General features: G+C 41.0%; 3 protein-coding genes and 1 long non-coding RNA gene across 7 annotated transcripts in view; 2 read left to right on the top strand and 2 right to left on the bottom strand.

Moving 5' to 3' along the window:
* atp8b1 (ATPase phospholipid transporting 8B1) overlaps window positions 1-10,902 on the bottom strand; it is a 33,859-nt gene extending 22,957 nt beyond the window's left edge. The window contains exons 1-2 of one of the 2 annotated variants that reach the window (XM_037117617.1): window positions 10,777-10,902; window positions 10,501-10,661 (exon numbers count right to left, since the gene is read on the bottom strand). The gene's annotated coding sequence lies outside the window, so the exon portion shown is untranslated. The remainder of the gene's footprint in view (window positions 1-10,500; window positions 10,662-10,776) is intronic. The other variant, XM_037117618.1, reaches the window with a different exon arrangement.
* On the top strand, window positions 10,741-12,513 carry LOC119030203. 2 transcript variants are annotated; one of them, XR_005078202.1, is made up of 6 exons: window positions 10,741-10,855; window positions 11,597-11,748; window positions 11,938-12,015; window positions 12,109-12,150; window positions 12,221-12,394; window positions 12,473-12,513. It is a non-coding gene; the product is annotated as an uncharacterized LOC119030203 (long non-coding RNA). The 2 variants fall into 2 exon arrangements; XR_005078203.1 differs by having other exon boundaries at window positions 10,746-10,849.
* A 4-nt stretch (window positions 12,514-12,517) lies between these two features.
* Window positions 12,518-15,104, bottom strand: LOC119030202 (putative nuclease HARBI1). Its single transcript, XM_037117619.1, has 5 exons — window positions 14,942-15,104; window positions 13,432-13,689; window positions 13,237-13,352; window positions 13,039-13,150; window positions 12,518-12,942 (listed from the first exon to the last, which is right to left on the bottom strand). Exons 1-5 carry the CDS (start codon window positions 15,102-15,104, stop codon window positions 12,716-12,718), a joined length of 876 nt encoding a protein of 291 aa, XP_036973514.1. The 3' UTR covers window positions 12,518-12,715.
* A 6,645-nt stretch (window positions 15,105-21,749) lies between these two features.
* LOC119030505 lies at window positions 21,750-24,400 on the top strand. Of its 2 annotated transcripts, none has more exons than XM_037118167.1 (3): window positions 21,750-22,294; window positions 22,325-22,954; window positions 23,100-24,400. In XM_037118167.1, exons 2-3 carry the CDS (start codon window positions 22,673-22,675, stop codon window positions 23,751-23,753), a joined length of 936 nt encoding a protein of 311 aa, XP_036974062.1. In that variant the 5' UTR covers window positions 21,750-22,294; window positions 22,325-22,672; the 3' UTR covers window positions 23,754-24,400. The 2 variants fall into 2 exon arrangements, with proteins under 2 accessions (XP_036974062.1, XP_036974063.1); XM_037118168.1 differs by having other exon boundaries at window positions 21,750-22,312; window positions 22,343-22,954.
* Window positions 24,401-25,366: the final 966 nt, after the last annotated feature.

Raw genomic sequence — 25,366 nt, 5'->3', positions numbered from 1 at the left:
TTATAGTACAGACAGACATTTGTATGTCTAGGGTCTATATTAAATTATACATTTCCCCCTCTAATTCCATCCATCCTCACTCTCACTCATGCAAACATTTTATGGTTGGCTGAACATTATTTTTTTATTTTCCATCCAAATCTATCTGAAAAAAAGAGGGTCCTCAGACGCTCCAGGAGGATTTTATTCGTAAAGGTTTCTGTAGTTGCTGTATAATATAATACAGTTCAACAGCAGCACAAACTATATCCTCCCAAATGTTGTAAATTTTGTAATACAGTTGTTTTACTGGACTGCATTAGTTTAAGCCAGGTGGACCAAAAAACAACTGAGTGTAAGAACTGTTATGATTGGGATCCTGCACTGTGAGTGGACAGTTGTTGTATAGTGTACTACATCATTTTTGTGAGCTATACAAGGATGAATTCTGATCCACTTTTATGACATGAAACTAGAATTACCACCTGCATGTCTCTGCCAACTGATCAGTTGTCGTTAAACCAGTGTCTGTCCAGTCTCCTAATTTAATGTAAGTAATGAGAAGTAGCTTAAGTTTAGCTTCCGGTAAATTGAAAGTTAACACAATATTGACATGTAGTAATTCCCAAACATGTTTTCTACTACACTGTCATGAAAGAGTCTGAGTCTGAAATGACTCAGCAAAAAACAGACAGATGACATGAGGAAGAACAAAACAGGGAAGGACTGATGGAGAACTTATCACATGGAAGGACAATCACTTAAAGGGATAGTTCGGGTTTTTTGAAGTGGGGTCATATAAAGTACATATCTATATCTATCTACCGTAATCACCGATCGGCGCAGCCTCAGTTTGGAGAAGCAGAGAGCCGCTCCGGCCCAGACGCTCAGCTTTGTACTGAAGTGAACGGGGTCCAGATGCAAAGCGAGTTTTAAGCAACTAAAACAAGCCCCACCTAAAAAAAATCTATAGCAATTCAAGTGCATAAGCATCATTAGCATAACAAATTAACAGGTGATCTGCGAGCGGCGAAATATAGTGCGCTAATGCGTAGGGATACGGAACTTTATAATGCCTCTGTGAAGTTGACTTTACATGCTGAGTTTAAAATGTCATCACTTCATCATTTAGTCATCATTTATAGATTTATGGAGAAGAAGAAACAAAAAAAGGAACACGCGACTTCTACATGTTACATCACAATACCATTTTGTCAAGTTCCTGCAGTATTAAAGATGTCAGCAGGGCAGCTTGAACCTTTTCAGGTATCAGTGCGATACAAAACAATATTTTACGTTGTTTATTTCACAATTGAATCCCAACATCACTTGTACATAGGTCTTAACACAAAGCAGCTATAGCCAGAGGACATGCCTGTAACTGTTCCGTAAAAAAAGCAAACTCTCCATTTCAAGACAGCGTGGCTTGATTGAATGAGTCTGAACATGAGGACTGGGTGACGAGGGGGGTGAAACAAACACTTGCAAATACTATGAGAGGAGGGGAAGAATGGCAGAGGGAGGGAAACCTGAAGTGGTGAGTAAATAAGATGACAGCTCAACTCAATTCAGTACGTATTTCCAATAGTAGGTACTACAAAGTCTCTAAACACTCACATCTACAACGCTTTAAAAAACAGAAATTACTTCTCACAGAACAGATTACATTTTCAACAATGAGACAAAAACTTATCATAACTTCCTTCTCAAAAGGAAGAATGTGTCCAAACTTCTAGATGACCAAAAGCTGTCTGTATAGGAGTGTTCCATTGGTTTTCTGATATGAGCGTGTCTGTGACAATTTGAATCAAGATGGACTAAACGAAATACCTCAACATCAGACATCCGCATCTAATGGTAAATGTTACCACTGTCAATATCCTGTCAAACAACGTGCCACACCAAAGGAGTACACAACGTGAACTAAAGTCTGCGTCATGCCTGCATTCATCCACAAACACCTTTTAGAAACCTGTTATCACAGAAGGCATGCGTACTATTTAAAAAAAGTTTCCTTGATTGTGAAACAGACGAAATGCAATGAACCTGCATGAATACGACTGTAAATACCACACCGTGTCATGTCTATTTTGTTTTTTTGGGTTTTTTTTTTTATGCCAAATGTTAAAAGTCGTGTCCTAAATCATTGAGGTATAGTGACACAATGAATTCACAAATCTGGTTGGCTCAAGATGTCAGGCAGTGCAGTCATCTGGAGTAGTAGTTAGTAGTTTGGGAGTTTTGTATTGCAAGAATAGGGACCCGCCAGTCGTAAGCATCAGAACACTTATTTTAAAAAGAATGTGTTATAAACCAAAACGTGTCATTCAAGCAGCAAACTCCTTGAAGGAACAAGTTAAGTAAGTTGTATAAGTTGCGTAGATGACGTGCATCACCTAAACGAGTGTGTGTTTGAGAAAGACAGCCATGTGATGGTGAGTATGAAGTTAGCAGTAATGTTGTAGCTGTGAACGTGGCATCGCGTGAAAACATGCTGCGGCTCGTCAAGACCGAAGCCAAGTGTCATCTATTAGCAGGGGTTAGCGACAACTTCCACACAGGCTCGTTCTAAGTCCATTTTCTATATTTTCTTTCTCCCTTACATAAAGCCAAATATTCCTGAGTTTAACTAAAATTGGGGATCTATAAAGTAAAAGCCCAGGGGACATACCCATACCCAGGGGTAATTGCAGTTGGAGTTGGGTGGGGGTTTGCATGGCTGGAGGGGGGGGAACCTGATGGATGTGGGAGCAACATGCAAACCAAGAGTGCTCATATGTTGGCCTGCTATCAAGTTTTAGTTTTGAAAGAGTTATTCGGACAGCATACTAACATATACAAGATGGAGAAAAGAAAAACTGATCTTTATCCAAGAGTTGTAAGGCCGCTGGTTCAGGAAGTGTGTTTTTTCCCCCTCTATTCTCTATTTCTTTTATCCAAAATAAAATCCAGAATCCAAAAACAGATCAACTTTAACCTAAACTTCTTCAATGGATGATTGGGTTTCAAAGGCAATAGTAAAAACAATGACAGATGGTCGCTGTCATTGTCAACAATGAAGAAAGAACAGTAAACACAAGCCCTGTGTGAGCAACACAGAGGTTTCAGAGGGAGACCTGTTGAAGTGGATATTGTGTTGGGTAAGTTTAGTTGTGCAAGTAATTAGTTTGACAAGAAATGTCTGCACCACAGCCTGAGACGTCTACCAAGCCTGACAACATTACAAAAGACAAATTCACACATTTCCGGCTTGAGAGCGCAACACTCACTGCCGCGCCCGCCTCACAAAAAAAAAAAAAAAATCGGTAGGGACGACGGCACATCTCAGAAAACCAGTTTTGGTGTGCGGCCCAGGGCGTCACTGTGGCAACAACAAAAGAGCAGCGAGGAGGGTGGAGGGGGGAGGGATTCCCAGACTGGGTCAGAGGAGAACATACCTGGGTGACGACGGTGAAACCTGAGAGGCGGGAGGAGGTTCAGCTCTAACAGAGAGGTGAGGAGGAGGCTTTAGACAAACAAAACACAACGTAAAGAGAGACTGTTTCTGCGCTTGTGACCACAGTACTAAAAAAACACTGCGTGGATCGGCAGACCTTTCTGTTTACTCTTCTACTGTCCTCTGTTAATGTGTCCAGCTCTATCCTGGATTTAAAAAAAAAGAAGTCTATAAAAAAAAAAATCACAGACTTTTTGTTATTCATCTTTTATGTAATCAAGGGAGGCCACGATCCTTGCACGCACACACTAACTAATGATATCGGGGTTTGCATTACTTAACTAATTTGATAACCCTATACTGTCAATCCCACTGAGTGGGACGTAGCTTTGTTGACATCTCATTAGATACGACCAGCGTTGAGGGTTAGGCCTACATGGTTCTGGGTATCACACAGTCTCAGACTGCAGCTACTGATTTTTTGATCACTCAAATAATATGACAGTTAATTTAACCACAATATCAAAACCCCATAATCTTTCAATATTTGATCCAACCATCTAATTACCATCATCTAATGTCCATGTCACTGTTGTTTTGTATATTTATAACAAAAATAGACCATATGTCAGATGTCTAATCAGAAATATACTGGCCCTCAAATTACTCAAATTACTTGTAACAGCTCACCCCACTAAAAAGGCAAGGAAAATAAAGCCTGAGGCAGAAAAGGCTGCGACGAAATAGGCTCTGGACAAAGAAAGAAGTCGGACCCGAATCAACATCGGTGCAGCGTTTGAGGGGTGGAGGCAACTGGGGCATGTGAAGGGCCTTAGAAGTGATGCAGAGGTTGCTCTCTTTCTGTTGGACAGGTAATGATTTGTTTTGTTTCGGGAAGATTTGTTATTTTCATGAAATATGTAAGGTTTGCCAACTTGGCTACGTTTGTAGCTTGTATTAGCCCAATGCTAACGTTAGCTTCTTTGTGTGTTGTTTTAGCCATGAGAATGGCTAATGAGTCGGCCCAGTTTCCAATGGATAAGGTCCACTGCGTCGCAGCTCCAATCCGGTTTTGCTCCGCCTTCCAGCGTCTCCTTCTCCCTGCTGAGTCCCACTGCCAGATGCACGTTGCAAGTTTGTGGGAGCGTGGTTTTGGACGGAGCACTGACAATATACAATATACAATATATCACTGCACTCCAACTGGCCAGTGTAACTGCCTCCGCCTCTTATATTTTCTATCCTGCATGTGCAAATTGTTCTTCTCAAGCAGTTTAATTAATCAGGATGCACACATTCTGTCCTACTCAGCTAGTGGGACCCCTGAAGCCCCGCCCCACTGTGACGTGTCAGTGTTTATATCAAACACCAAGCTGAGTGGCTTGCTGCTGGCTTGTTTAGTCAAATAAACTCAACATATTATTCATTTAATGTACAACATGTTGTGTGTAAATGTTTGTCTTTTAATGATGTCTTTAACAATTCTCATCCAAACAGCTTCACACTCAAGAATGTGTTCTGGCAGAAGAAGAGGATAGAAATGTTCCGCTATCCCTGCCCACTTTACCCAATCAGGACAGAGAACTCCACAAAGAGGGGATCGTGTCTGCGTGGGCAACAGGCAGGGTTGCAGCCGGCGCTCCCAGGGAAAAACAGGCCGATCGAAGAAAGAAGCCTGAAGTAAAGAAAGAGGCAAACAGTGCTGCCTTAAAACAAAGAAAGGAGTCGTGCGAGTGTTCTGACGTTGAGAGGAAGGAGGACAAAATCAACAGGGAGTTAGCTAAAACAGCAACAAAGCTACCAGCAGCTTAAACTCAAAATCCATCAGACACGTTTATATTTGAGTACTACTATTTAAGCACAGGAAATTGTCATAAAATGTTTTTCCACTAGTTTAATGACTAAAACACATGGCCACCGAGTTATTCATTTAAATGAATCCCACTGTAATGCCACCTATAAATACAATGCCCTCAGAGTTTACAGCACTGCATGCAGTAAGGATCTGATCATTTTCTATTTTCCGTTTATTTGTGTGTGGTTATGCAGTGTGGATCCTACACAGGAACGCCACACACCGCTGTCAGGACTGAAAACCATTTTTAGAGAGGTGACGCATTAAGGAATATGCTTTTAACATTTACCCATTACAGTTGAAATGAGATCTGGGGAGACCGTCTTTTTTTTCCAATGCTTGTCTTAGGTTCTTGAACAAAAAAAACAAAAAAAGTACCACAATCACACAAGCCAACACATGCCAAAAATCCCACAGTACCCAGATGCTTTTTTTTCCAGGACATGGTAGAAGATTTTGGCAAGGATTACTGGGAAAATCTGTGTTTGGAATGACAAAACTTCCTCTTCAGTGTGTTTTTTCAACCACTCTCTACATGCTCTGTACTAAATTTGGCTAATATCAGATGACATTTACAGGGGGGAAATGTATTAATGGAATTAAAATGGCAGAAAATAAAGAGCATAGCCTATATGGACGGATTTATATGTCTGTATATAACCAGTTAATCCAGAACAGAAAGGTTGTTGCTTCTATAAAAAGCCTATATGGTGGATGTTTCTTGTCAGTGGCCGAATTTTGAGCCAAACTTCACCGAATTCTATGAGACTGGTTTTGAGATTTCCTGCTGAGAATCTGAGCAATGGAAAAGAGAAGACAACTTCCTGGGCAACTGTCACAGATGTCTCAGCCTTTCTGAAATTCAAACATTACTTTCCGGAATCAGTTCATGGTGGGACCGAGGTCTGGGCCACAGCGGAGAGTGTTTGTCGGTCACTGAGCGTCCCGGCTTGAACTGATGCTATCAGTCAGATCGAGGCAGAGTCGGGTTTCTGCAGCACCTGAGGGGAATCTTTTTGGGCTGTCTCTGGAACGAACAGGTGGAAAACAAAAAGAAACAATTGCTTCCTGTTCTCCGCTGGACTGCCAAGTAATACGGTGACTGTGCATGTAAAGGAGCACAAACCACAAACTATCCACCACTCTCTGCACATACCTGCATCACCTTCTACTTCCCTCCGAGCAGCTCACTTGGCTGATCATCTCCAAAACATAAATGTAAAAGTATACGTTTACAGTGTGTGTGCGCATGTGTGTTGACTATTAATGGAGCCTAATGAGGGTTAATCAGTTGAGTGTAAATTGAGATTCTTCAGTCTTTTACTCACAGCTGGAGTCCAGACAGTGAATCCCTGAACAGACAGCCAGTCCACAGAGACACCAGCAGCTATTGTAACATGTGAGCCCCCCCCCACACTGCCAGACCCTCTGAGCATGGCACTAATACTGCCAGAGACAAAGTTCAACTCCTCTTTGGATGATGAGGATGTTCTCAGGATTTTTTCTGTGTCTTTTTTATGGCTTTTCATGTGAGTTTAAAGCCACGGTCATTAGGTTTTACATCAGCAGAAATAATAACATGATCTTTTACAAAGAAAAATCATGCAGTCCTCCTCCATCACACACACACACAAAATTCCCTATGAAGTCAAATCAGATTTGACTCCTAATTTGCCTATGCTGTACATCAAGTAGGTCTGAGTGGTGACTGAAACAGGTTTGTCAGAGGTGGTTGTGTCTGGTTTGAACACGAGTGCCACTTGTGTTGTTATGGATCTATATTTAGATGGATGGGTGTCTTTTTCTATCCATTTGTTACAAATTCTATAATTTCTTCATTTTCCCCTGAAACCACACAAAACAACTTAATCTGGACAGAAATTCTTCGTTCTGTCAATTTATTTGAAAGATGAAATCCAAACCTCTGACATGGAGCTCAAGTCATGTAGCTATACGCTGGATAGTCAACAGAACAGTTACAAAATGATGACGCTTTATCTATGTAGATTCAAAGTCACCATAAAGTTAAAATGGATGTTCAAGTGTTTTTATCACACTTGCTTTGCTGCATATCCCACCCCATACACCAATATCAGCCCCAACAAATTAGACAAAAGTCATTCTGTAGGTTTTCTTAATGGCATTTTAGAGTTTGTCATTCGTCTGGATAATGATAGAGGAATACAAAATCTGTGCCCATTAATGGTTTCTTAATATTTCTGATGCTGGGGACCAGGCTGTGACTGTTTATTCACTGACTTTGGTGAAAATGGATCATATTTTATGGATAAATACTTTCAGGTTTCCCCCTGCTGTCCTACAGGCTGCTCTGCCTCAGCTGGGACAGATAGCTTTAATTGTTGATGCTATTACTGAAAAGTAGTAGTTAGCCGCTGACTCGGTGGAGGCCGTTTACAGAACCAAGATGATTTATGGAATGGAAGGACAGATACTGGTAGCTAAACCACCATGGTTCTGTTCTCCCTGTCACCGAACCCACCTCTGTCTTCTCAGGGCTAACATTACAAGGACATCTTACCTCACTAGGATACATCTAAGGATAAATTCAAAAGCACGCTACAGTTGTAACACTGTAACACGTTCAGGGCATAAATCACCATGTGAAACAACACAAACCTACACGCCAGCAGACACAACAAAATGCTACAGCCCAGAGCACAGCCAGTACCTGAACCTGGCGTGACGTCTGTATGGAAAACATTCAGATTTCTAACAGCTGCCATGAAGACTTCAACCTCGGCGTAACCTTCAATCCATTTGCCTCCCAAGTCACAATTCAAATTCTCAGTCCCTTGTTTTAAGGTCAACCATTTCCATAAGGAGACAAACATTTCCCTAATCAAAAGGACTCAAACTTGCTTCGTCTGCAGAAGAAGAGCTTCGCTGCTTGTTTATGGAAAAACATCCATGGCTGGTTAGACATGCGCCTCCAGGAGCGCCCACTGTGTTCACACACAACACCAGCCATGACTGAGTGCATGTGGGTGTGTTTCACAACCAACCTCAATACTTACAAGCTTCCTTTTTCCTTCACTCTTGTATGTATTGAAAAGGTCAAGTCAGGGTATTTGCTCCATGTAATTGACTGTAGCGCACCGCCACGCCTTAAAAATTTGGTGTTTCCCATACATTGATTAATATTTCTGCCTTTCCAGCCATGATTTAGTTACAAAATGACAAAAAAGTCACCTATGACTGACTGTACGGTGAGTTGAAGAGTATCAGAAACATCTAGTTTGTTCACAAAAATAATCCGATTTCATGTAAAACCGTTGGCATAAATAAATCCAGTGTTGGAGAAAGGAAATATTTTACCATCGTCTTCCACCACAGTCTTTGACGTTAAACTAGCATGATGGATATTTAGCTTGATATTTAGCTAGATGATTAAAATGGTCACTTAGATCAGAGTCCTGCACGGATCTTATTTTGCAAACCCGCACCTGCCTGAACCCGCCATACTTTAACTGCATCTGACCCGTTTTCCAACAGTAGCACAAATAACATTCTGTACCCGAGCCAACCTGCTATAAATTGATACCGACGCCCGAAGGAAAATTGGTTGGACAGAATTTTTAAAAATGAAAGTAAGCCAGCGTGGGGAATTGGAGTTCTGGGAGGGTGCAAGCACGCAAGAATGAGCTCATATGAAATATAAATGCTTATCATTTGTGTTGCTAATGACTGATGGTAAGTGACGCCTTGAAAATGGCAATCGTAAAACCCGACCCGCCTCTCCAGGCGTCCAATCCAATCCGCATCTGTGTCCGGCACAGTACACTATTTTTCACCCGTGCAGGACTCCGACTTAGATAACTCCTCTCTTGAATCAAATAATAAAAATAGCATTTCTGTACAATAGTAGATGAATCTTCATTCCAAGCCCATGCAGGGGAGCTCGTGATGGCTGTGTGAGAGCATTATAACCAGAGAAAAAAAAAATGAAATTCCCTAAGTGGCCTATGACATAAGTATAAATATTACAGTATGATGAAAAAAAAACTGCTATATAATAATAATAATAATAATAATACCAAAAGAAATTATATATGGTAGCCGAACTGATACCGGAGTTTGGGGCCAAAGCCCGTACCAATATTAGAGAGTGAAGAAAGTTGCCTTCATGGCCCTTTCCAAGCCTCTGTACAAACATCCATTCATGGCACGGATGTTAGAAGGGAAAACTGAGGGAGGTCTTCTAAAATGTCAGTAAGTTTTATATTTGCATAACTCAGTCTTGTATGTAACAGATCCTTGTGTTTCCCTCAGCCATCATGGCGAGACACTTGATTATGCAATGGAAAGACTCAGACAGTGGTGAGATGTACAGGGGGTGGGATGCGATTGAGAAAAGGGGGAAGAGGAGAGGGCGAAAACGCATCAGGCCCAGGTTGCGACATTTGTGTAAATCAGTCCAGTATTTTCATTCCTTTATGTACACTCATTAACACGTGTATCTAGCCCATCAAGTAAAAACTAATGAAGTCTACTACAGCAGTCTTACAGTAAACCTCCTTTCATGAGGGTGAGAATATTCGGTTCTTGTTGTAACTGTTTCAGAGAGGTGCTGATTGGACCTCATGATAACCACATGGAGGGTGCAGCCTGGGTTGTGTCGCTGTTGAAAACAGCAGTGTTTCTGATATTCAGTCTACTGTAGCTGATGTGAATACACTTTTCTAAAGACTTTTTCTCAATCCAAACACAAAGCCAATGAAGCACCCAGTTTGTCTGGAGATTTTATCATCTGTGATGTCTCTATTATTCTACTGTAGGCTACATGACCTGAGATACAACCACTGTTTTCAGTGTCTCTAACCCTCAACTGTGACTATAGAGAGTCAGAAGAGTTTCAGGCGTTTAAAGGACTTTGATAGGATTAAATTGGAACGCCTGGAAATCTTCAGATTATCAGGACTTTTTTTTTCTGAACTACAGGGAACAGTCCAAAAGTTCTAAACAGAGGCAGAACCCGGACACTGAGGAGGGTTTAAGAACCAGAACCACAACACAAGTTGTAAAGTGAACGTTCAGAACTCACAACAGCGGAGTCTGTTAAGAGAGGAGAGCCGAGCCGAGCCGAGCCGCCCAGGTGGAGCACTCATCTGCTCGGTGTAGTATTACACACACTGTGAAGCCTCATAACTCCAAGTAAAACACACTGACCTCACACACACACAGGTTCATTTCTGTATTGTGTTAAACTTACCCCCGTGTCCTCTGCAGAGTGATATCAAAAAGATGAACCCTGGTCTCAGTCGGTGTCCGGGCGCTTTTGTCACCGCACCATGTTGCCTCTTCTTCCTGCTTGTAGAGAGCTCCCCGCCCTTTCTTCCCCCCGCAGCCTCACCTGCTCTGTCCCGCACAAACCTGCAGGACCGGTCCGACACGTCAAACACTTCAAACAACAACAAGAGAGAGAGAGAGAGAGAGAGAGAGAGAGAGAGAGAGAGAGAGAGAGAGAGAGAGAGAGAGAGATCCTTACAAACAACTCACGGCATCCAGGGCGGCTGCCTGCGGAAGTGGGCGCGTAGACGCAGTGGTGACGTGACGCACAGGTAAAGGTGTGTAATTGGATCGTTAATTAGAGCAGGTGGTCGTTTTATTTCAGTGTTTGTATGTTTGTTCCTTTTCAGTCAGTTGTGGAGAGCCTTTTGGTTCGTCACGAAAGTGAATTATAAGCCATGTAAATAAAGCTAATTATTTTCTTTTTTCAAGATTTTTTTAAGAAGAATTGTTTACAATGTGGAATCAATTTAAGGACGTAAAGCAAGAACATTTAAGCTCCTGAAAAATCCTGTAGATTTGTTGCTTACTTTATGTTAGTATCAAACAACATTAGATAACCTAAGATACTCTGAAATACTTAATGAATTATATATATATATATATATATATATATATATATATATATATATATATATATATATATATATATATATATATATATATATATATATATATAGGACTTCGTACTTTGAAAGTCCCAATAGAGATTACTGAAGCTATAATCTGTAACTATGTTTTGGGTATATTTGCTAAAACTGTCATTATGAACTGACAGTAGAATAAGATACAGGTCAGCTGTATAAAAATCCCTTGTCTGTGGCTCCATCCTGTGGCTGTAAGTTGGCTTGCAAGAATCGACCGCTCCCAGCTAAATACAACCAATCAGAGCTGAGTGTCTGAGAAGTGTCAATCACTCTTGTGCATATGCTGCTGGCACTTTAAAGTAGATAACACTGAACAAATGGGGTGAATAGATGAGGTGTCTGCTGACATGTTGAATGTCTGTATGATTGTAGCAGTTAAAAAAAAAAAAACTATAGAAGTGGCACAGAGGGCAGCCCAAGCCAAGATATGACCCCAGCAGAGGGGAGGCCAGTGATGGAGGGGATCCAGGGAAGGACGGTAACCGACTCTGTCCCAGCCACAGAAACTGTCCGCTTCATACAAGGTACATACTGCACATGGTACACAATCAAATAAATATATTATACTGTCTGACTTTGGATTTCCTAACAGTGTCTGGGAACACAGTAACACTTTTGGAGCCACTAGAAGATGATCTTGTTAGTACATTGAAATCACAGGTGTGGTATGTCCTGTGAAATCTTAATCCAAGCTCTCTCATTACATGTGGCAGGGGGAAGGCACCTCTGCAGCTGCAGAATGCACTTCTGAAGATGAGAAGACTGTGTCACTGGACTCCAGAAGGCTTGAGGTATGTCAGTTTTATGGGAATATCCTGCTTATTTAGTCCATAAAGGATATGAAGTCAGTGATGTGGTGCTAATAGAAAATATATGTGTAACAGGACCCAGATGCTGCACAGTCCCCTAAGCAGCCTGGTAACATTGTGAGTATTGGCTAAAGTAAATCTACATTATGCATAAATCCTGCTGTGCTGATTGACATTTCTTTTGCAGACTTCACAAACTGTCAGAAAACTGTATGCTAAGCACCTGGAGAAACAGATAGAGCTAGCAGACATTAAAATCAAATTAAAGAAGAGAAAGCTCCAAGAAATGGAACTGGAGCTTGAGTTTAATCGCCAAACACTGAGGAGACTGGACCTAGAAATCAAGAAACTAGAAAGAGGAGTGAGTATTTCAGTGCACACAGTAACCATAACTGCAATACAGTTTTAATCTTTGTTGCTTTTGCTCTCTCTATTCCAGGATCCAAGCAACCAAGAAAAATGACAATGCCAATAAAAAAAAAATCAATTAGAAAAGATTGTGGTGTCCTCCCTTTAGAATTTAAAATAACCACCAATGCTAAATGAAATGCGCACACACATAGGCTAAATCCAAAAATTAAGTGAAACAACTTGCAATATATTGCTCCCTGACGAGTCTGCAATTTCCCAGTCAACATCAACAGCCAATCGGGGGGGCTTCTCCTTTCTTAGGCCTGCAATGTTATGCAGCAATGACATCACAGGCCCTGTCCGGGGAAACCCTCAGGTGGTGCAGGCACTGAAAGTGAGATTTCAGAAGGCCAAAGGTCATCTCGATTCGAGCCCTTGTCTTGCTGTGTACATGGTCGTAGGCCTGCTGTGGTGGGGTTTGGGGCTCCGCAAGGGGAGTCAAGAGGAATGACTCGCAGGCATAGCCTTTGTCTCCCAGCAGCACACCAGAGAATTCGCCTAATAATGCAAGATGTCATTTAGAAAACTACACGGCAGAGTTAAACACTCATGATGTCCAAGGTGCTTACGGTACAAACAAAATGTTTGGCTTACCTTGTGAAAGTCTCTCGTAAATTGGACAAGCCCGAAAGACTCTGGAGTCATGCACTGAGCCAGGACACTTTGCCTCTAAATTGCTGACAAGGCAGTCGGCATCATAGATCATCTGAAATGTGAAGCTGTAACCTACCAAGGTCATTTAATGCACAAAATTAATGTATGTAGGTCATAGTAACCACAAATCACTCTTACCTGAACACTGATGCTGTGGAAGGATTTCCTGTTAATGTAATCTCCCTCATGTTCTGCTGAGGGGCGTCTGATCCTGATGTGTGTGCAATCCACTGCACCAATGATGTTGTGGAAAGCTGTAACAAAAAATAGTGAGTATCCTACTGTGACTGATCAAAGTAGAAACTAATGGTTGCATGTCGAAATTGAGGTTACCTGCAGTCTTGTAAAACTCCTCCTTGATGTGGAGGGTAGGGAAGGTGATGAATATGTTGATAAATGACTTCAGCGCCAGACAAACACGTCTTATTGTGCGCCAAATGGTTGCTTTATTGAGGTTCTCTGAATCCCCAACAGAATAAAGGAAGCTCCAACTTGCAAGGAATCTCAACGTAATACAGACCATCTGTGGCACAGTGAGAGCATGGCTTTGTGCAATCTTGTGCTGTATTTTTGGACTCAGCAGCCTACATACACTATATTACCAAAAGTATTCGCTCACCTGCCTTTACTCATTCTATGAACTGAAGTGCCATCCCATTCCTAACTCATAGAATTCAATATGATGTCGGTCCACCTTTTGCAGCTATTACAGCTTCAACTCTTCTGGGAAGACTGTCCACAAGGTTGAGGAGAGTGTTTATAGGAATTTTTGACCATTCTTCCAAAAGCGCATTAGTGAGGTCACACACTGATGTTGGTCGAGAAGGCCTGGCTCTCAGTCTCCGCTCTAATTCATCCCAAAGGTGTTCTATCGGGTTCAGGTCAGGACTCTGTGCAGGCCAGTCAAGTTCATCCACACCAGACTCTGTCATCCACGTCTTTATGGACCTTGCTTTGTGCACTGGTGCACAGTCATGTTGGAAGAGGAAGGGGCCCGCTCCAAACTGTTCCCACAAGGTTGGGAGCATGGAATTGTCCAAAATGTTTTGGTATCCTGAAGCATTCAATGTTCCTTTCACTGGAACTAAGGGGCCAAGCCCAGCTCCTGAAAAACAACCCCATACCATAATTCCTCCTCCACCAAATTTCACAGTTGGCACAATGCAATCTGAAATCTACCGTTCTCCTGGCAACCTCCAAACCCAGACTCGTCCATCAGATTGCCAGATGGAAAAGTGTGATTCATCACTCCAGAGAACGCGTCTCCACTGCTCTAGAGGCCAGTGACGGCGTGCTTTACACCATTGCATCCGACGCCTTGCATTGCACTTGGTGATGTGTGGCTTGGCTGCAGCTGCTCGGCCATGGAAACCCATTCCATGAAGCTCTCTGCGTACTGTACTTGGGCTAATCTGAAGGTCACATGAAGTTTGTAGCTCTCTAGCAATTGACTGTGCAGAAAGTCGGCGACCTCTTTGCACTATGCGCTTCAGCATCCGCTGACCCCTCTCCGTCACTTTACGTGGCCTACCACTTCGTGGCTGAGTTGCTGTTGTTCCCAAACGCTTCCATTTTGTTATAATAGAGCTGACAGTTGACTGTGGAATATTTAGGAGCGAGGAAATTTCACGACTGGATTTGTTGCACAAGTGGCATCCTATGACAGTTCCACGCTGGAATTCACTGAGCTCCTGAGAGCGGCCCATTCTTTCACAAATGTCTTGTTTCACAGTCTGCATGCCTGAGTGCTTGAATTTATACACCTGGGGCCAGGCCAAGTGATTAGAACACCTGATTCTGATCATTTGAATGGGTGAGCGAATACTTTTGGTAATATAGTGTATATATCTCAGTCCATCACCTGAGAATCTGTATCTCTCTATGAGATAGTCATCGCCAAAGGCCAATGAGTCTGACCTGTCCCGGAAGACTCTTTCAGGCCTAAATGCTCGTCTGAGGATTAGGGCTTCCTCATCCAGTACATCCTCCAAAAAAGAGCAAGCCATTATGAAGAGGGAACAGGTGAATGGGAGCTGGACCTATATACTATATTGCCCTCGTCACAGATTTCATAGAAAACACCATTGCAACTTCATCAGCTGTGTTTTGTAATCAGAATTACTGCAATAAAACATATTTATGAAACGTCTGATGGCAATTTGACAAGCAGTCTTCATTAGCATAGCAATATAACACTTGGCCCAAGTAATAATACTACTACTTGAATCAATATAAAAAGACTGTTGCAATTACAAACAGCCAATGGATTTAAATGAAATGAAAAATGACAATATATATAATATTTTAATTCAGGATTATTAAAATGATACAACATACTTAGAAAGACCATTGACATGCTGTAAAACACATTAATTCCTCACAGGATTGACACTGGAAATACAGGTGAATCTCTAGGATTAATCTGAGCCTGGCTGTAGGCCTGGTCTGGAGCAGGCTCTCACTTTTCCACGGCTCTCAGCATCAGCACGGGCTCCCCACAGGGCTGTGTGCTGAGCCCCCTGCTCTACACCCTGCACACACATGACAGCACCCCCACACACCACAGCAACTAGTGGTCAAATTTGCAGATGACAGCAGAGACTTTATTTCTTGAGGGTTCTAAAAAAGGCACTTAAATTTTTCAGAACAATTTTGGTATGCAAACATTTACAGGATCTGCCTGAGAGCTGCTCGTGTTTTTATTCAATGAAACCCATAAAAACACAAAAGATATGTCTCAAAATGTTTTTGGTGCTCTTTAATGTACTGTACGGTACAGTCCTGAGGAAATGTGTTTGTCACCTCAATAAATGTAAGGTAATTTCTATTCAAATTGTGTACATTTTAGTTATTTACATTAAAAACTCAGTGCATTTCAAGGGTATGTTCATCAAGTATCTTTTTGAGATCATATGCCTTTACATATAATTTTGAATGATCCTTGTGTTTTTGCATGTCTAAGGGCATATTGTAACCAGTGTTACACTGGGTTGCACTCCTTCAAGGTCTGTGGATAAATTGTGGCACAGAAAGCAATTTACTTTCAAGAGCAGTCAGTGGAGTTGTTTCACTTTTTGAAGTATACATAACTGTTTAAAGTAAGGAAAAATACATTTCTAAGTACTGTATAGGATGTTAAGTATTTGTCTCTCAGGTACTGTATGGTTTTTAAGACAAATTACTCTCCCTTTTTAGAAAAGATCATCTGCAGATGCAATCTGCCCTGCAGAGATGGAGGCCATTTTCACTGTCCATTTTGTGGAACTACAATAATCCGGAAAGATACCATTCTGCCCCATCTTATACAGTGCAAAAATAAATGTGACATGGCCAAGCTCACCTCGGCTCGACCTTCTCAGCCGCCCTCACCAGAGACCCACCCTACTGTTTTATCATCAATGAGTGTGGAACATTCATACACACTCCCACCTTCTGTGTCTGTTGTCAAAATTGACCATTCCTACACACAAACAGCATCCCTAAAGAACCCAGATCTATCTCAGTCAACCCCAGCTCCAACGTTAGAGGACCCCATTGCTCCAAAGGAAGAAGTAACACAGGATGTGCCACCAACCCATGTGAGGTGCCCGCACTGCCCATTGGTTTTGTACAAGAGGAATTTGTTTTTACATATCCAAAGAAAACATGGCCAAGTAAAAGACACTACATCACAGTGTCACTTACAAAGTACATCCGTTGACCAAAGTAAAGGCCTCTTGACCGTCAGAAAAACTTCCAGAGGATTGAGTGTTCCGGTGCATGTGCAGCGCAAGACATGGGGACAGCAACATGTGATGAGATGTGAGATGGATGTTTGCTTTTCTACTCTGGAACAATAAAATGTTGTCAAAAAATAAAATGTCACTATGTCAATAGGAAAGTCTAATTATTACAGTCATTTTATAGTTACACATGAAAATGAACACATCTCCAGACCCAGGAACTCCCCGTTCTGTTGCAGTCACACTTGTCTGGGGCCACTGTGTTGCTCACGATGCCCCTTCATACCTGAAGATCCCTGGTAGGTGAGGAGACGACCAGTAGGACTGATGTTTTTAGCTAAGCTTCTTGACTATGCTTTTGAGCAAACAATGTGTGGGTAGTCTGTACAGTGTTTAATGAAGGCATCCTCTGGTGGCCAGACTCGGCCATATATGTGAAAGACAGGGAGAGCATGGCAGCTTCCTGCAAACAAGATCCTGTATAATATCTGGGCAATATAGCCCTTACATTGTATTACTACCAATGATTTACAGTGTTGGCCTTATGATTTTTCAGTTCTAACGTGAATGATATGTGTGAGCAGCCCCCCACATACACACACACACAAACATTGTATTCACGTTTAAAAACCGTAATATTAATATTTACAATCAAAATTAATTGTAAATTGATGAAACATTAATGAATAAAAAATCATATTTACCATATACTAATGTGATAGTAAGTATGACATTTGTTTTGACCGTTTTATTAATTCTGTAATTTGATAATTCAGTTTATTTAATCTTAGTTTTTCTTCAGTCCAATTGTGTGTGTGGTGTGTGTGTGTGTGTGTGTGTGTGTGTGTGTGTGTGTGTGTGTGTGTGTAAGCGAGTGAGTGAGTGAGTGAAGCCCCCTACCACCACCACCACACAAACATAATATTCACATTTGTTTTCATGAAGTTGATATTTAAGCTAAATCCATGAAATGTTAACATTATGAATTAGTAATTATTATTAGCTTCTAACTAACTTGTGAGCAAAATGCTTAATAAGTAATAAGTGTCATAACTAACTTAAAATTGGCAGAATAAATCAGATGAGAGACTTTATTCTGTATGAAAAAAAACAGTGGAGGCTGTCTGAGGCGCCTCTCCCCCCTCACAATACATAATGGTTCAGTCCACCCTTGCAGCTGCAGGAGCGGGAAGATTCGTCTCTCAACAGGTTAACGAGCGGAGAGGCCGCTGGTCATCAACATGTCTTTACCCAAGAAAGCAAATTCAGGGAGTCTTAAACGAAAGGAAAAGGCAGAAAGGGGCAGAAAGCAAGGAGAGGGAAGACAACTCCTCACACATTTCTTTCAAAAGAAAGGTGAGCACAGTTCACAGCTAGCGCAGTTTAAGAACAGTTGACATTGAGGTCGCGGACCTTACGGTAAAAACAGGTAAAATTTGGAGCTATATCTTAGCTCCTTTCCCAGTAAGCTAGCATGACATGTTTGAGATCAGAGGATTAATTTCAATACCAGTATTTCTATGATGCTTATGGCTTAAATAAATCTTAAAAACTGAGCCCGTGACGGCCTTTAGAAGACGGTTATGTCAGGGTTAAAAGAGAGTTATAAAATGAAAATAGCCTATAATCCATATTTATTTCAGAATGATTTTCATGTATAAAAAAACAGTTCTGAAATAAAAAGAGCGTGTGTGTGTGTGTGTATAACATAGTTGAAATTCAGCTATCACTACAATATTTGGTCAGTAGATTGGGACTCTCACCTGCTCTGCAGTTGGAGCAAAGGAGAACATTACTGCTGCATGCAGACTGTGTGACTCAATACAGCTCTCAGTACAATCAGAGAAATGTTTAGATTTTCTGGAAATCAGAGGATTAAATAGCAACAACCATATAGCCTCATATATGTATTTTTTCATCCCAAATCCAAAGGCACCACCTGTGAGTCTTCAGCTGTGGAGATAAATTAGACCTGCATGCAGGACTACAAGGGAGACAGTGCACAGTAACCAAGTAACTGTCATGTTGTTCTTTTCACAAATATGGGAATGATAGTAAAAAATGTCATTAAAATGCATAGTTTTATATAAAACGGCATCAGCTTTTTGCCATCTTATACAAGGGCCCGATTAGATTTCTTTTTATGGGGCCCAAAATCCCTGGTGGCGCCCCTGTGTAAACCGTACAGTCTAAGGTGTAAATGTACGTGTTTTTAAGCCTTTATTTTGGTGATTGACTTCCACTAGAGACTTCCGGTATGGATTTGATATATGGCAGCTTTTATTTTGGTTTTAGCTCGGCAATTAACTAACTTCCGCTTGGGACTTCTGGTATGGATTGGATATATGGTGGCGCCCTTGTCGGCCATCTTGACTGCAGATGGGTACTGAGGGAGAAAGGGTGTGCATGTGTGCGCGCGCGCCTTTGAAGGGTGGTTTTCCAGTGCGTGTGTTGGGGATCAAAGCAACAGTTGCCATGTGGGGCACTTATAAATGACAGCATTCTTAACAGATGTTTAGCTTTTAGCAGTCTTGCATATCTCCAGAGCTGAACTAGAGAAATTAATAGTCTTCAACCATTGTGATACAGGTGAGTAACTCCTTTTCTGTTTCAGGAGTAACAAAGTTGAGATGAATTGACAATATTTAGGACAGTTTAGTTATTTGCAGGCAATCACAGCTCAGAGGGAGAATCTGTATGATTATTTAACCTGTTAGTGAACGCCGCCATTTTAAGTTTTTTGTTATGTTTTGTTTTTTTTGTTTTTTTTCAAAACGACATACCGGAATTAAAAGCATGACAGCTCCCACATAGTTTGAGACTCAGGGATGTGCTTGGTACCATTGGAAAGGTAAAACCCTCGAGTTTTTTTTAGAAGTATAAGTGTGATTCTATGACATACTGACACAGAGTTGCAGAGGTTGGAACACAGGTTTTGGTTTCCCTCCAGTTCAAATGTCATTAAACTGACTAAGATATAAGGGTTCAGGTATGTCTATGGACACAGCAGATACAATTAGGCCATAGCCACAGGTCTCAGCTTGCTACTCTCAAAATTTGAAGTTAAAAGACTAAGAAATGTATTTTTCTCACATTTTTTCCTAAGGCATGTCTGTGCGTTTTGCTTGGGACTTTCGGTTTCCAAGAGCGCCTGCTGAGGTTCAAAGGCTTATAACTTGAGAACCTCCTTACCTAGAAACCATAATCTCAAATGAAAGGTAAGACCCTGGGGTTTCTTGCTTGTTTCTTGATTTGATGCTGCTTATTCTGGGATAGAATGACAGAGACATAACCATTGAAAACAACATTTTTACCATTCCGCCTACGGATTTTGATAAGAAAAAGCCAAAGTGAACTTGAAAAATGTTTTATATAAATATTAGAAAAATAGTAGAAAAACTTAGCAATACAAACAGAACATTCTTGCTTCTTGTGGTAGAGGGCTCTTTCTAATGTTGTGTCATGGTGAGCTTAGAAGGCTATTACATGGTCCGGAAATAACTTTTTTCTCTTTTTCTTTTTTCTTCATGTTTTTTTTTTTTAATAATCACGACAGTCTCAGCTTTCCAACAGTGTGCGGCATGTTAAGATCTGATGCTTAAAACTGTTAGCAAAATTTTTACAAAGTTTTGGAGCACCCCCTCTTAGTGAAGGGTGTTCCTATGTTGGAACGGTGATCCTTAACAGGTTAAAGTGGATAAACAACATTAACATTCAGTGGAAATTCCCTTAATTATACTTAGACTTCAGACCAGATCAGATCAGATGATCACTGAAATGTGGAATATGAAATAAATAGAAGAAGAGAAAGAAACCAGTGGATGGTAGCAAAAGAAATATAAACTATTTATCACGATATCTGAAACATGGTTATGGGCCTTCAACGTAACTTCTCCTTCTTCTTCTTTTCACCTGTTTTGTTTCCGCAGTCTAAGAGAGAAATGGCACCCACTAAATACGCTGCTGCTTGCCCCCCTGAACTTCCAAGCGGTTATAAGTTCCTAAAAAACTTGGAGGGGGCTGCTTTGGAACGGTGGTGAAATGTTGGCATTTTGGAAGCGGTCAGACTGTGGCTATAAAGTTTCCAAAAGACTCTGAGGAATGTACCAGGAATGAGGTGTGAAAATGTGTTGATTTTAATGTTCACAGTTGTAAAATATATTGTATAGTCAAATGTGCAGTAACCTGGTTAGCCTTGTGCGAAAAAGCAATTCAGTTTATTTAGTGTAATTAAATGACCTTAACATAAAGATATAGTGATTATTTGTACGCTACGTTTGGAGCACCACAATATGAAGCTCTGCCTTTCAGCACTCTTCCAGACATCCAGTCTCAACATTTTTCCCAGCGTCCACCCATGTTAACACATAAACTAACTGCAAACTACAAATCATGTCAAACTTTCCTGTGTCTCCAGATTTCCACACTGAAAAAGATCAAGAGCCTCAACCTTGACTAACACAACATTGTCAAGTTCATTGATTGTTTTCAGACCAGCTCCGGCAAGGCGTTTGTGTTTGAGTCAATGGATATAAGCCTTCATGACTACTGCAAGAAGAGAGCTTTTGCCCCTATGCTTCTGAGTGACATCAGAACCATCATCCAACAGGTATGAACACAGCGCCATCAGATGAAAAGCAAAGCACTGAACACTCAGTTTTTGGCTTTTGTAGATTCTTACCGACCTTGTATTTTCAGATGGCCACAGAATTTAAGGCACTGAAGGAGAACGAGCTGATCCACACTGATGTCAAACTGGACAACATAATGATGGTGAATCACCGACTACGTCCCTTTAAATTTCGGTCTGGCCATTTCCAGGTCAGATGCTAGGCTGGGCTTAACTCTCCAAGCACTAATTTTAAGGTATGGCACACTATTTTTATTATTATACTGGAGTGAGTAAGTAGTTTACTTTTTTACAGTTTTTTTCAGTGACTAACAAGCGTTTGTCCAATCAGTTAACACATTTTCGAAGCTCTAAACACAATTAGCACAGCATCGGACTTCTGTGGCCATACCATTCACACATTTCATGTCGTTTTCACACAATATGCAGTCAGTGAACACATTTCCACAATGCTTACATTTTCTTAAGAGACACCCGAGACCTCCCAACAAAATTATGGATTGTTTTTGTATTATTTACAAATGTTAACACACAACATGCCACAATAGCAAAAACAATACTCCAAACCTTAGATACAGTATAAAATCCTCTACTTCTGCACTGATATAAGTTCAAAAACAATATATCTCAGCTGATAATGAACTAGCAATTGAATAATTGACACACAGCTGATTTATGTGGGGTAAATTGGGCCAACTACAGCTGATTCCAATGATTTCAGCTGCATTGATAACTATAAAAGGAGGACTTTGAGGAGTGATTTCTCTTGGAAGCAGTAAAAAGAAAAACATTGTAATGTCTGGACGAGGAAGAGTACGAAGGAGAGGTGCAGGTGTAGTGAGAGGTGTAGTGAGGGGGGCAGGTGCAGTGAGAGGTGTAGTGAGGGGGGCAGGTGTAGGAGCAGGCCCAAGGAGAGGGCAAGGTAGGGGTATAAGAATGCGTGGTGGTGGCATTCCAAGGGCTACAAGAACGGTAGTCAGTGATGAAATTCGTGCCACTATCATTGACCATGTCATCAACCATGGTCTTTCACTAAGAGAGGCTGGTGAAAGAGTGCAGCCCAATGTGAGGCGGTCAACAGTTGCCTCCATTGTACGCATTTTTCGACAAACCAACAGGTATGTATTGCATTTTACATGGATTATTTGTATTCTCACTTGACATGTCAATACAGTAAGGCCATACAGAAACGCTAACATAGAATTTTTTGTCCCTCTAAAGGATGCAACGTCTTCCTCCCTCTGGGGGAAGAGGAAAGCTCCTCAATAATGATCAAGAGCTTGCCATTGTGGAAATGGTAGTTGCAAATAATGCAATAAAACTCCATGAACTGCAAACTCGGATTGTAGAAGACAATGACATGTTTGAAAATGTTGACAGTATCAGCCTCACAACAATTGCACGGACATTATCCAAACACAGAGTGCGGATGAAGCAGCTCTACACTGTTCCCTTTGAGAGGAATAGTGAAAGAGTCAAAGAGCTACGGCAACAATACATCCAGGTATAGTGAATATTCAATTCAATCTTCAATTCTAAAAGCTTTGCACTTTGCAAGCAGGTAACCTAGACAGTACAGCACTGTAATTGGTTACAGCATAGTATGGTGTACAGTAATGACATGATTTGCATTTGAAACTTTGTTTCAGAGAGTTATGGAATTGGAGGCCAACCAGGCACCTCATGAGTTCATCTACCTTGATGAGGTGGGATTCAATCTGGCCAAAAGGCGTCGTCGTGGACGAAATGTTATTGGACAAAGGGCCACAGCTGATGTGCCAGGACAGAGAGGGGCAAACATAACAATGTGTGCGGCGATTTCAAACGCAGGATTGCTGCTTCACAGATGTCAGGTTGGACCCTACAATACAGAGCGCCTCCTTGCCTTTCTTGATGATCTCCACCATCACCTCATCCCACAGCAGAATCAAGAAGGTGAAAACATGAGGACCTTTGTGATCATCTGGGACAATGTGGCATTCCATCATTCCCAAGCAATTACAGCATGGTTTGAAGCCCACCCAAGACTAGTGCGTCTGTTCCTTCCACCCTATTCACCTTTCCTCAACCCCATAGAGGAGTTCTTTTCTGCTTGGAGGTGGAAGGTTTATGACCATCAGCCACATGACCAGATGTCCCTCCTTGAAGCCATGGATGCTGGCTGCAGGGAAATCACAGCTGATAACTGCCAAGGGTGGATCCGTCATACTAAACGCTTTTATCCCAGGTGCATTGCCTTGGATAATATCAGATGCGATGTTGATGAAAACATGTGGCCTAACCCTGAAGACCGCAGAGATTAGATAATTACTTTAGAAATGTTGTGCTTTTATTATTTTGAGCTTTTTGCATTTTTTTTCTTTTTCAGAATGTTCTTTTGTGTTTCATGGATATTTTGTTCACTTTACTGTAAGCAGTACTGTAAAAGTGTTCTGTTCTATCCCACTGTAAACAGTACCTATATCTACTGTACCTCTTGTAGTAAACAGTAAATGAATAAAAAAATGATTTGGTTTTTAGTGGAATGCTTTTACATACAGTTCCCAACCAGGAAATTTAGTATAGAAATGTTGTATTGCATGTTTTACATGCAAATATCTGTAAAACTGAAACAAACACAAGTCTATGCAGTAATATCAACAATAGCCAGTGTTTTGAAGCCTGGTGTACTTTGACTGACTGCATGTACCTTCTGAAGTGAAAACAAGTGTTATTCTTTGACAACATAATGTCATTGTGGGTCAGATTTCCAGTGTTTTGGTAAAGTTAGTTTGTACAGAGAAAGGTGTGTTCTATTTTGAAATGAAGAGTTAGTATATATTTAACAATATGTGTTTTTGAGAAGAAAATTATCCATTTGGCCAATTGTGCTTTGTAGGTGTGAGTCTGTGTTAAGAGTTTAGAAAAAGTATCAGAAGTATGGGTGAGTGCTTGTTAGCGACTGAAAAAAACTGTAATATGAAGAAGCAGCTGTTTGCCTCCTCCCTGTAACATGTTATCTGCATGTGTTCACTTTCAAAAATATAACAGTGTAAACATCCTGTAATGTTTCTCTTCCACATTTAGGTCTCCTGAAATGATGTTGAGCAGTGAGTTTTCTGAGGCCATTGATATGTGGACCCTGGGCTGTGCCATGTTAGAGATGATCAGCGGCTATCAACAGTTCTCAGGAGAAACTGAATATGAAATAGTAAGTCATCTACTATAGTCAGACAATTTGCCAGATACTTGCACTTGTGTGTCTTTACTTGTTTTGCTCCATGTATGTCCCACATGTGTATTAAGTGTGTGAAGATGGAATTTTAAAGACAATAGGGAATGAAAAACACTCTTGTTCTTTATCTTTGTTGTTGTCATTTATTGAAAGTTTAGTGGTGCAAAGAACTTTGTACCTTAGCTACAATTGGAGATCTTAGCTTTAACATGTTGTCACAAAGAGATCAGAAGCTCCCCGGGATGAACAGCCCTGCTCGGCCTCTGATTGACTTACCCTTTTTATTCTTGCCCAACCTAACAGGCCAATAAGATATGGGCAGGTCATTAATTTGCTCTTCGCAGAAAAATATTTTCCTTCCTCTTGCATATTTTGATGTGATTCTCTGTTCAATCTCCAGATGCTGAGCATTGTTGAACTCCTGGGTTGGCCAGCCAGCGAGGTTCTTGAAAATGGTCAATTTTCAGAGGATTTCTTCAACAGGAGGGATCGAGTGTGGAAGATCAAGGCACCATAATGAACCTTCTCTGAACTTTACAGAACTTATTTATCTTTTATCAGTATATCTTCTTGATGACCAAACATGTTAATATTTCACAACATTGAGATTGATTTTGAGGAACATTAATACAAACACTTTGATCCTTCTTTTAGACTCATTCTTAATATGTTGGAGGTTGCAGGACAGGAGCTGTAGAGGGA

The sequence above is a fragment of the Acanthopagrus latus genome, chromosome 12, assembly GCF_904848185.1.
Source record: "Acanthopagrus latus isolate v.2019 chromosome 12, fAcaLat1.1, whole genome shotgun sequence".
Taxonomy (NCBI): Eukaryota; Metazoa; Chordata; class Actinopteri; order Spariformes; family Sparidae; genus Acanthopagrus; species Acanthopagrus latus.
This window is presented reverse-complemented; position numbering and strand designations above follow the sequence as displayed.

Excerpts from the sequence above, each read along its gene's own strand:
- LOC119030202 (XM_037117619.1), bottom strand. The coding sequence starts at position 15,104 with ATGGCTTGCTCTTTTTTGGAGGATGTACTGGATGAGGAAGCCCTAATC. Across the intron at positions 13,690-14,941 it reads AGGTGATGGACTGAGATATA|TATGTAGGCTGCTGAGTCCA; the intron begins TACACTATATTA and ends GGTAATATAGTG. Across the intron at positions 13,151-13,236 it reads TCCACAGCATCAGTGTTCAG|ATGATCTATGATGCCGACTG; the intron begins GTAAGAGTGATT and ends TTCACATTTCAG.
- LOC119030505 (XM_037118167.1), top strand. The coding sequence starts at position 22,673 with ATGCAACGTCTTCCTCCCTCTGGGGGAAGAGGAAAGCTCCTCAATAAT. Across the intron at positions 22,955-23,099 it reads TACGGCAACAATACATCCAG|AGAGTTATGGAATTGGAGGC; the intron begins GTATAGTGAATA and ends ACTTTGTTTCAG.